The 12,682-nt window shown below is 41.0% G+C and overlaps 1 protein-coding gene across 1 annotated transcript in view; it reads right to left on the bottom strand.

Annotated features, from left to right (window-relative positions):
- Positions 1-12,682, bottom strand: part of CUBN (cubilin) — a gene marked incomplete at its 5' end in the record, with an annotated part of 255,728 nt that overhangs the window by 156,656 nt on the left and 86,390 nt on the right. Inside the window, one exon of the mRNA XM_080812400.1 lies at positions 3,475-3,625. Within this exon, the coding sequence (XP_080668526.1) occupies positions 3,475-3,625 (151 nt within the window). The remainder of the gene's footprint in view (positions 1-3,474; positions 3,626-12,682) is intronic.

A 12,682-nucleotide genomic window follows, 5' to 3' on the forward strand; every position in this document is an offset into this window, starting at 1 on the left:
TGACAGACAGAGATCACAAGTAGAGAGAGAGGCAGGCAGAGAGAGAGGAGGAAGCAGGCTCCCGGCTGAGCAGAGAGCCTAATACAGGGCTCGATCCCAGGACCCTGGAATCATGACCTGAGCAGAAGGCAGAGGCTTTAACCCACTTATTAACCCAAGGCGCCCTTATTCCTAGATTTTAGTTTAAAGGTCCTATTCTCATGTGGGACTTCTCCGACCTCCTGTCTAGATCAAATCCCCCCTTATGCGCTCCCATGGCCCTTCTCACACTTTTGACTTTATGTTGACTCATGAACATATTGCTTGGTGGCTATTTCTCACAGATACCCGGCGGAGCTCTATAAAACCAAGAACCAGGCCTGTGGTTGGAGTCACACCCTGGCCCCAGCCCTAGCACAGTACCTGGCCCAAAACAGCTCTTCAGTATCTGTGGAATGAACACATGGGTAAATGTGAAAAAGGATTTATGTCTTCAGTCCATCTCTGCTGGGTAAGAAGTGGGAAAACCTCTCCTACAAAGACCTCTTCCCTGACCCTAGTTTTTGTTGTTGTTGTTGTTGTTTTAAGATTTTACTTATTTATTTGACAGACAGATATCACAAGCAGTCAGAGAGGCAGGCAGAGAGAGAGAGGAAACAGGCTCCCTGCTGAGCAGGGAGCCCCATGTGGGGCTCGATCCCAGGACCCTGGGATCATGACCTGAGCCGAAGACAGAGGCTTTAACCCACTGAGCCACCCAGGCGCCCCTGACCCTAGTTTTTTCTGTTGGCCCCACTCCCCAGGCTACCTCAAGATAAAGACCAAGTCAAAATATACAGTAGTAACTCTGTGTACATGAAGCATTGCCTATAGTATACGATAGTTAATTTTGCACAGATCTAGATGACTAACAATCCCCTTCCGAGAGGTTCTTCCCAAGTATAATTTATATATAGTGGACAGCACAGAGTTAAGGAAAAAAGGTTCAGTTCTGGTCCCATTTGGCAAAATTTTGTTGTGCAACTCTGATTCCAAGCTTAGCAAGTTTTCAACAATTGGGAGAAAGTTGTGAAATAGTAAACAGGAAAAGAGAATAGACAGAGAGTGCCAAAGAAAGATTTCAAACAGAACTGGTAGAAAAAAAATCCCCCCCCCCCCCCAAAACTCAGAGCCTTCAGCAGAGGATTCAACCATGTCCAGCATGTTGGCTGGGAGAATCTAGTGATACAGTAATCCAGTGTAGCCAGTAAGGACCATTAAATCGTACTCCTTAGTGTGGCCCTGCAGGTAGGATAGCTAGAACAGCCCAGAAGGGACAGAAAGCAACCCAACAAGAGGAAAGCTATAACCAGCAACAGCAAAATCACTGCTCCTAAAACCCTCCATCCCAAATGCATGGCAGAATTACTTAGGGAGATTTTTTAAATTAGCCATTGTTAAGGTCCCATCGAGGATGAACTGAATCCTGTCTCTGAAGGTTGAACCCAGGACACTGGTTCTCTTTACAGCTCCCACACAATTCCAATGTGTATCTGGGGTGGGGACCTCTTCCCTAGGCCCTGAATCTCCACCTGGTTAGTATTTCTTCCTTTCCACTCTTCTGTCTCGTGAGAAAGCTTTCCTCCCCTTGGATCTCTGAAGCAATAAGTTTCTTTCTTACAGAAGCCCCAGCTCATATCCTCCTGACCTTGGAAGGTTGAGGATATTATTTTGCTGTTGGTACAATGAGCCCTTGGAACACCTTAGAACCTTTCTCTAGTCTCTAAAGATGCTGTCTTTCTACCATTTTATATCTCCAGCCTTAACATCTGCTCTCATCTTGCTCCTCAAAGTGTGGTCTACAGAGTAACGCCACCAGCATTCCCTGGGAGATTTTTAGAAACTCATTTAGGATTCATGGACCTTACTCTGCATTTTAACATGCTGTGATTCACCTGCAGGTGAAAGTCTGAGAAAACTGTTCTGGGAAATGTCTGGAGCCCTTGAAAATCTGGGTCATTTCTCAAGATGTTCCCCTGTCTTCTAGGTTTTTTTCACTCTCTTCTCTGGTTGCCTTAGAATCACGCCATTTCTGAATACAGAATACTAGAGATGGACTGTGTTACACGGATAAATCAATCCAGTCCCTTCACTTAACAAGTCAATCAATTTACATTTCAAGGTTAAATCTACCCCTTCCGTGAAGAAAACAGGCCAGAACTCCCACAGGCTTAATTATCATAGCTCATTTACTTTAGGAATTCCTAATCTGTATTTCAAGCTATAAGTAGCTCTGTGGATTACCACCAAATATTTTTAAATACTGAAAGCCCCATACTTGTATTTTAACAGAAATACACCCAGTCTCCAGTTCATATTAACAGACCATCTAACACCCTTAAGTGTATAATAAGGGTATTCATTTCTGTAGAGTGCTAAGATTCATACAGTAAACAGACTATGATTTGAACAACCCTCAAGAGTCCCACAATCCACATGCATGTGTGCTTGCCTTGGGCTCACCCCTGATTCTGACAGGAGGGCCACCATTCAGGTGTCTGTGTGTGGTTCCCAGTATAATATTCTGATTCCACCTTTCTTTCAAATTGACTGAAACAGACCAGCCAGCCCTAAGACCTTGGTTGAGGACTGCTACTAAAATAGTCACAAGGACTGTATTTGTTAGGTGTGGATCCCTCTAGGAGAGCGGTTCTCAAACCTCGATCACCAGGGAGACCAGTGAAGACACGGATTATCAGGCTTCCCTAGGTCTGGGAGGGTGCCCCATAATTTGCACTTCTAACCAGAGTCAGATGGTGTTGATGCTGTTCTTTGGGGACCCTATTTTGAGAATCACTGCTCTGGGGCCTACTCTCGTTAGACTGGGCCACGTGAGGTCAATCTACACGGTTCGGAACGCTCATTAAATGTGAATGTCCATCCTTGGAGGAATGATTATCCCTACATGCTTTCTGAACCACCAGTTCCTAGGTGGGTGCTGGCATGCCCACGCCCTGGCTGAGTGAGTTCTCTACTCCGGCTCCCCTCTCAGCCCAGTGCCTCCCCTTCTCTCTCTGAGTGACTCTCATCCTTGCCCTTTAATCCCCACCCCCACCATTCCTTCACAGCTAGGTCAGAATAAGCCTTGAATCGCATTCATTCCATGCCCCCTGGGAGACTCTAATGCCACCTTGACATTTGCTCGCCACACCCAGCTCGAGGTTTTCCCCCCACTAGAAACTTCACTCTGTTCCCTTCCTTTCTCTTTGGCAATTTATAGTTGCAAAGACTTCAGCAGCTCTCCAAGCCCTGTCCTCTCTTAACCCTACCAGGATTAACTCTCCTGGAGCCACCAACATCTGAGGAAACGGACCGAGGCCTAGCACCAGCTTACTGGTTACCAGGCTCCAATATTCGTTCGTGGGTGGGATTGTTTCCAAAGAGAGAACTGGGAAAGGAGTAATTCTTAGTCATACAGCAGGTATCAAATACAGGGAAGATCTGCACAGGGCTTACCGTGAACGAACCACTGCATCTGGAATCCTTTCTCACCATGACCGACCCCATCGGTGTAGAACAGCACCTGAAGCCGGGAGCCTGTGGTGCTCCCTGGGGGCGGCGTCTCTGCTCCACAGTAGCGCCCAATCCGCTGGGAGCCATCGTAGAGCTGAAATCAAGGAGAAATTTCCCAATGTGAGAAACTTCACATGGCTGGACAGATGGAAAAAAACAAAATTCTGCTCGTGTGGCCAAAGCTGCTCCTTGGCTGAAAGGTTAAGGGTAAATCTGCTGAGATGGTTTGAGCACGGGAGGGTTCACATAAGCATTAAAAAGAGACGATTATATAGAGAGTTTATGGATGATTCCTAAGCCCAATAAAGCCGGAAATCCAAATACTAATGTTTGATTTTAGGTCAGCCTAGCAAGTTCCCTTGAAAGTGTAAATCCAGGCACAGAATAAGGAAATGGTGGCCTGGATGAGATGTGTTCACAGATTAATGACACATGAGAGACGCTCAATGAATAGTCTTGTAATTGTAAGATCCATATATTTTTAAATAAAGACTGACTATAAAAACTGAGACATTTTAGAAAGCTATGTGAAAGAAAGGTAAATACAAAAATTAATCCCACTGGAGATAAGCACTCTTAATATTTTGTTAATACCAGAAGTTTCTCTTGCCAACGCTTTTTTGTTGTTGACTTACATATGTACATATACACACGTGTCCAGGTGTATATGTGTGTGTATAAATTCAGGCTACACATTTAATTGTGTTCCCAGTTTTTCTCTAAGCATGTCACTCAACAGTCTAGGTAAACATTTTTTTTTTAAAGATTTTATTTATTTATTTGACAGAGAGAGAACACAAGTAGGCAGAGAGGCAGGCAGAGAGAGAGAGAGAGAGGAGGAAGCAGGCTCCCTGCCTAGCAGAGAGCCCGATGCGGGACTCAATTCCAGGACCCTGAGATCATGACCTGAGCTGAAGGCAGAGGTTTAACCCACTGAGCCACCCAGGTTGCCCTAGGTAAACATTTTTGATGGTGGCATAAAATGTTATTAATACTCTGTTGTAGTTTATTGAAGACATTTCCAATTTTTTTTTTTTTTTTGCCAATGTGAGTATTTGATATTTTAAATGTCCCTCAGGAAAGATTCCTGTAAGGGGAATGAATCGGAGAGTATCACCTTTTATGGCTCTTGATATATATCATTAAATCTCTTACCAGAAATTTCTATCAGTGTATTCCCCACTAGCGCTTTACTGAAATGGTTCTTACAGGGGACCTTGGCAATTATGACTGCTATTCTTTTTATAGCTGGTGGTAATAGGGAAAATTTGGGGTGTTTATAATTGTCTTAATTTTGAGGCTGAAGGTTTTTCATCTTTATTAGGCATTTATATTTCTTCCCCTGGAGCTTTTCTGCTGAGGTCTTTGCCCACTTGCCCACTAAGCTATTTCGTACATCCTGTCATGCACCCTTTATCTGCCTCATTAATTTCATCAGATACATACCTCTAAACTAAAAAAAAAAAAAAAAAAATTAAGCTTCTCTGCCATTTCTCCTCAATCAAAAAAGATAATGATAATCTAAAAAGATTGGCTCCTTGTGACTCAAGCCATTGTATTTTCTTTGAATCTGATGTCTACATTGCTATCTATTCTCTTCTAGTTACCTGTGGTATATTTATTAGCATGTGTGGGTCTAGATAGTTGTCAGAAGCCATGATGACGGAACAAAAATGAGGGAAAGAATAAAGTTACACAAAAAGAAAATGGGACAACAAAACAATCCTTCGTTTCTGATGGCAGGTCCGCCCCCCTCTCAGGCAGGGGGTGGAGGTGGGGAGGAGGGCCAGGCTGCACTCTGTTTACTCTTAAATTACTGCTTCACTGTAAGGTATTTATTCCAGCTTCAGAGTTTTTTTGTTTTGTTTTGTTTTTTCATTAAATCCAGTCTACCAACTCCAATTCAAAACTAATTAATACAAAAGTAAACATACTGTTCCCAAGAGGTATAATAAGTAAGAAACACTCTACTATTTTCCACTCCAAAAGGCTCATTCTTAACTTTGGGTTGTAGTTCAGTGACCAAAACTTTAATTATTTCAACTTTATGAAACAAAACATGAGGTAAGATTTCTCTATAGCCATAATCCTTTAAGCCTGATGGGTCTTCTGAAATGGTTGTAGTGACATTTTGAGGAACTGTCTTCTAGATTCTATACAAGGTCATAAGCAGCACAGTATTTTTGCCTCCCCAGCTCAGCAAGGTTAAGAAATCTGACATTTTCACATGACTTGGAGGGTATTTTTTTCTCTTCCTTCTGGAGAGGATTACTTCATTGAAGGAGCACCCCTGAATCCCAGTTGTTCTTAAATAACACATTGTGCATGGGATGGGGGGTAGGGCAGGGGCAAAGAGAGCGGGTTTGGGGGGAAACAATGATGAATGACAATTAGTTTCTTTTTGCCTTTGGAGGGGAGAGAGTGATGCTTTGAAATAAACATCAAATAGACATTGATGAAAATGCTTGAATACGTCAAATAAATGAATGAATTAATTAGTGTAGAACAAAACCTCTACACAGAAACACCCCAACCCCCAATTTTATGTCCTTCTAAAGTTTATACTTAATTAAATCAGGTTTTTTTGTTGTTGTTTATATTCACAGATGGCTAACGTCACCTCTATAATTCGTTCCCGCGTAAATTTACCACACAAAAAGGAACAGTCATTTTTCAAAGTACACAAATACTGGTTGCCATGGAAACCAGTAGGTGCCTGCTGCTCCTGATTCTGTTTTCAGAGCAGAATGCTAACCACAGGACGTTCCAGCTGTGACTCACTGCAACTACTGGCAAGCATGCTGGCTTGGTCCTGCTAAGGAAGGGTATGATTTCCACTGCTTTTAGAAAGCCTAAAGATCCACTCGGTGTGAACAATACTCAAGCTTGGAAAACAGTCCACAAAAGGAAACAAGCAGAACTTACGAAAAGAAAGATGGAAAATTCTCACTTTAAATATGCGGATCCAATTTGTGTAACTCTATTGAGAGGTTGTTTAATCTTTTTAAGTATCTGAAATGCTGCATCCACTTTCTGGCTGGCCTTTAAATGTATCTTCGAATGTAAATGTGTTGTATACGTACAACCTCCTCTGTAGAATCTTTTCAGTTATTCTCTGAAGGAGCCTATTCATTTAGGATAGATGAGATTTAGGTCTCCCTACCCCCCACTCTACCCTGAAATAGCTCAACCACTCTTAGGACACCCAAAGAGGAAGGAAATCTCTTGCCTAAAGCCACATTTACCAATTTCTATCTACTTCCTTTGCATGGGTTTGATAATTTGGCACACATACAGTATATGAGGCCATACTGACTTCGGACTCCAGCTGCAACATGAAAGGATCCGTGGACCCCTTCCAGCTATTAAGAACCATATTTACAAGGCAGAAGATATAAAGCTGAGGATACATCACTGACAGAGAGAGTTGAATTTTTCTAAGAGTAAGGGTTCTATAGGTACTTTTAGGAATCACTGAAACTCAAGGCTGGAGGCATCCAGATTCAGCTAACGTGTACTTCAACTTGTTCCCTCTACGGAAATCAACTTTATGAACTGCAAGAACTCTCAGAACAGAAATGTGCTTTTCAAGTGCTTCTTTGCTGCTAAATAGTTTTACGATTTTGAAAATTTATGACTTTAATGAATGAAGTTATAATTAATTGTTTCATAGACATGAGCATGGGATGTATAAATGGCTTCTACACCCATTTTAAATTACAGTGAGTAACAACTAAAACTCAGCCCTTTCTATTTTAGATGGGCATCTAATTCATACTTTTTCTAATTCATACTTTTTCTTATTTCCTTGAAATTTATCTGCAATAAAACTTTTTTATAGTAGATAACTAATTTTAAGAATTAAACATAGTCCAAATAGAGAAATAAAATCAAGAGTCTGTTTGGGATGATATTATTAAAATACAGAGAAACTCTGGGGAAAATGTTTGGTCTCTCTTCTATTACACATCTTTAAAAAAAGGTTATCCTTTAGAGTTTAACATGTATTGAAATAATTCGTCTGCCATGAGGGAGAATTCTAGGTGTAGCAGAGAATCTCCTAATATTTACAGAGAACTGAAATTCTAGTCAGTGTAAGAACATAGTTAAAATTTCTGGGAACTATACTCGGTGAGTTTACAGATTAGCTTTGCAAAGTCAGTGTCACTAACAGATTATATTCAACTGCAAGCAGGAAAGTAATTTCCCTATAAGAGCACACTAGAGTATATTAATTTTGATCAGGTTATAAGTACACAGTCCAGTCCAGCTCTGAACTTTGTTTAGAATATAATCTTGTGAGAATTACTTTCCTTTCCTAGCAAATTTTTTTTTCATAAATTTGGCATCATGATAGTACTTATCTTTTAAGTACTGTTGTAAACAGCAAATGAGACAGACCACGTAATACGTTGAGTGTGAGACACATATGGAATGTGCTTAAATTATTTTAACTCTTGGTCAGAGGCAAAGGGAACCAACATTTTTTTCCAAAGAAACCATTCTAGAAATAGCTTTGAGAGAAAAATATGATGGGTATAGAGAACTTGAGGTGACTCATGTAAAATATTTCTCAGAAATCATCCCTGGCAGACCAGACAGGGAAGTAGTGAATCAATGAATCACTTGTGCGGAGATGGAAGGCCATTGCTTGCAGCATGTTGCCATGACAATGTGGTTCTGTGAGGCCATTCCCCATGTGTGGGGCGCATAGCCCAGAGCAAAGCATACTGTGGGGGAGAGTGTAAGTATGATGTGCGTGTTGGGGTGGAGGGAGATGGTGGATCATAATGGGATGGTGGCAAAGAGAGCATTAGGAAATCAGTCAAGGCTGCCCTGGGGAGATGGAGAAGGGAGGGATAAATGGTAGGGAAAGTGGCTCTGCACACACTTCTTTTTGCTGCTGCCTCCTCTCCCCCGGCTGTCCAGCCAGCCTGCAGCCCTAACAGCATTGCCACTGGCCCTTCAAAGGGGTGGGAACTGGTGAATTCTTGGGGCATTTCTTCAGATTTTCCCCCACCTCCCAAAAAAACAACTGTAACGGGACCTATGAGAACTGCCTCATGAGAGTAGTTATTAGGAATGTTGTTGCCAAAGTTTACACAAAAATCTGGATAAACCTGGAACCTTCAGCATTTATTTTAAATTTGAAAGTCTTTGAAATGTTCCTGTAACAACAGTAGAAATAACCAAACAAGATTCACAGAGTAGTGTAAAAGGCTCCCATTGTGGATGAGAAAAGCCTACGGGGGTAAAAACTTAATCGAATTGGGGAGAGTAAATTAGGCAGATGACAAAGATGAAAGCTAACAGAGCGTGGTAGGCTCTGGTTGGCTCCGTGATGGCCCCAGGAGGCAGGGTCCTCCATCAGACACGTGGCCCTGCACAGTGCTCCCTGATACACAGGCACACATCCTCCCCATGGCTGCCATGTGCTGACAGGGTGGGGCAGGAAATATGAAATAACCATCTAAAATTAAACAATTACTCATAATGCTGGGCCTTGCATGACAGCAAGAAACCCATCGAAGACCACATTCTGAGTTCTTCTGTGTCACTCTGAATTAGATGTCTGTCTCACACACAGAGGAGATGGTGGCCTTAGCACGTGGCAGCTCACTGCTGGTCGCTCTTAATAGCACATTGACATTTTTGTTTGTTTTCTGTATATTACTCATGTTAGAAGCCACAAAGGCTGATTTTTTTTCACTTTTTAAACCATTGTCTAATCACAGATGTGTGCAGAGATTTAACTACAAGAATGTTTATCTCAGCATTGTTTATAATTTGACAAAGATTCTAAATGTCCCACAGGAAGAAATGGCCATATTGGGATGATGGAATGCGTCATGTTGTAAATGATGCGGTATTATGAATAACATGGAAAGATACTTACAAGCTATTGTTACCTGGAAAAAAAAGTCATTATAGAACAATATGTACAGAATGATCCCCTTTGAATATTAAAACAAAATATATAAAGAGCAACTACAGGAAATAAATACCACCAAAAATTATTAGTAGGAATGTAATTTATTTATTTTGTTTTTATTTTATCTAGGTTTTTCTATATTTTCCAAATGTCCTGAAATGACTATATATTCCTGTGTGATCATGTTAAGTTTATTTTTTCAAGAAAGCATTATCTTTGGGGACCTACTGATATAGCAGTGTAGATATGCATTGGTAATGTCTTTCCATTCCAGAATTCCATACACTTTGAGGTTCTCAGCTATCCACCTGGTCTACTAAAAATACTATACTGTCTATCTCCATAGTCTTTTAGACACATCTCAAGATTAGATGTGAAAATTGGTCCATTAAAATGTTATTATATAAGGTAATCTCCTTCCGCATTAATTTAAAACCATATTTTGTCCCTAATGCTTACTTTTTTATCAGAAGTAGGTTTTTATTATTGATTAGACTAATTCTTTCTTTCTTTCTTTATTTTTATTAACATATAATGTATTATTAGCCCCAGGGATACAGGTATGTGAATCGCCAGGTTTACACACTTCACAGCACTCGCCATAGCATATACCCTCCTAGACTAATTCTTTATTTAAAAAGAATTTCTTCAGATGCTCAGGGACTAAAGACTTCTCACAAACATAAGTTCTGAGAGTTGCTGATGGAGCCCTACCCGCCTAATTCCCTCCCTAGTGGTAAGTGAGATGCATTGAAAGCCAAGCCTACTCTCCCATGGGAACATGAACATTTAATTCCAAGAACTGCAGCGTTCCCTCGGCCAATTATACCACCACAGCAAAAGACTAAACATCTTTAAAAAATTATTCTGCCTCCTAAAAGCCTCAGCATCTGCTAAAGGTAGACTCGGAAACAGAGACAAATCTGCTTCACAGAACAACAGGAAATCATAGAACGTGGAGCTGGAAAGACCTAGGGTACTGCAATGCGCTCTCCCCAGTTGAGGGAAGAAGTGGGGGAAAGCCCATTAAACACATAGCAAATGTAAGCACTGAAGGGTCAACACAGCATTTTTTCAAAGAAAATTCTGAAATGTTGCAGTTGGAAATCTTTCCTATTTTAAAAAGGAGACAATCAAGATAATTAACCCAAATCCACGATTCCTAATTTTAAAACTTGGCATTCTGAGCCCCGCGTTCTTGTTCAAGTCACATGCCTGTTAGATGCTGGAAGGGACCCTCCAGGTACTTGCTGCCTTTGGCCTGAGGAGAGAGCACGAGGTGAGGAGCCCCAGGAGAGGAAGTGTGGATGGAGAGCAATTTCAAGTTTTGAGCCTCGGATATGATTTCTACTCTCTTCCGGGTAGGGTGGAAGTTATCTGTAGGTCTGATTATCATTCATCCTGATTCTGTCCTTCATGTTTGAGACTATCAAGAGGGGAAACACACAAGAATTTCTTTCGAATCCAAGAGCAAATGCTATCTTTTGAAGGCTGCTGTGTCTGCCTCATTAACTGCAGCAAATTAATGCAATCACATGAAATTCTTCATTGTGAGGGATGGTCAGGAAAGATCAGCATTTCCTTTTAAGGAAAGGGATTTTGATTACATGGAGATCAATATCTCACCTTTTAATTTTTTATGATAGAAAAACCCCACACTTTACTTGGGCAGCCCTGCAGTATTAAATTTCTTATAAAGTGCTTCTTGTTACTTTTAATGCCAATGTGAAGTATTTGGTGTAATTTACCAATAGTTACATTTCATTCTAAACTTTTGAATCCAGATCACGATTAAGTACAATGCTAGGCTCATTTCTGGCATAGAGACATAAACTGAATTGTTTGGTGTATTGTTGTCGCTTTTTATGAGTGTTTTTGGATAGCAGTTGTCCTCAGAATTAAAATAGCTTATCTCTGAATTCTAAGCAAAATGCCAAGCAGTCTAGAAGCAAACTTCCTCGGACAGACAGTCGCAGGAAACATGACTCATCTGCCCGGGAAGTGTTTAAGGAGATGCCATGATGATGAAAGTCAGCTCAGACCCTTTGCTCCTAAGACATAAAATCTCATCAGCTTTTCTTCAACCGGCAAATGGGATTTTAACCACCATGCCTCTTAGGTTCAGATATAGAATCCCTGCAGCTTTTGTTGCAAGAAAACTGAGATGCCAGGGACAGAAGCCCTGCTTTCCTTACATGGGGCCAATCTATGTTCATCACAACTGAAAAAGCTGCTTTGGAAACTACAGTTCTGCACTGACTGCAAAATGTTTTTGAAAGCAAAAATTAATCCATCAAATTGTGTTTATGTTTAAATAATCATAAATAATGTTTATTATCATTTAATAAATAATATTTATTAGCTGAATAGTACTCTAAGCCCTTCGTCTGTGTAACCTAATTTAAAAATTCCTAGAATCTCCATATAGCAGGTACCACTGTTACCCCCATTTTAGAGTTCTGGAAACTGAGGAATGTAGAAGTTCAGTAATTAAGCCCCTCAAGAATAATTTATTGTTCCTTTCATTGATAACCATATTTTTAAAATAGTAACTGTCAAATCCAAGGATACAATAAAGTCTTCATCCTCTGTAATAATGGAGAAAAAATAACTTCTAAATTGTAATAAACATATGCAAAACTCCTGTTAGTCAATCAAATCAATATATTCTTCATTATATTTAACAGAGCTTCGAGTGAGGTAAGTGGACTAATATGGTAGCTTTATCACTTATCCTTTGTGAAAGTGTCAAACGCATCAGTGAAGCAGGCTGCAGAGAGAAAGCAAGAGGGAAATTAAGTGTCTTAAGAAATGAACCATTAGGGGCACCGGGATGGTCCAGTTGGTTGGGTGTCCTGACTCTTGGTTTTGGCTCAGCTTGTGACCTCAGGGTCATGGGATCGAGTCCCGTGTCAAGCTCTGCACTGGGAGTGGCACCTGCTTGCGATTCTCTCCCTCCCTCTCCCTTTGCTGCCACCCCCCACCACTCCTCTCAAAAAAAGAAGAAAAAGAACCATGAATATATCTCAGCCTCTTCTTCACCACGTGACCACTACCACCATCTAATCCTCAGTCCACTTCTGCTGACTTTACCTCCTGAGGGCTCTCAAATCCTATTTATGTTCTCTCTCCTCAGCATGCGAGGAACAGGCATCTCCCTCACCTGGACCGCAACAAGCCCCTTGCTGGATCTCCTCCGTTACTTTCCCCTCCCTTCAA

The sequence above is a fragment of the Martes martes genome (genome assembly GCF_963455335.1).
Source record: "Martes martes genome assembly, chromosome: 8".
In the NCBI taxonomy this organism is placed as follows: domain Eukaryota; kingdom Metazoa; phylum Chordata; class Mammalia; order Carnivora; family Mustelidae; genus Martes; species Martes martes.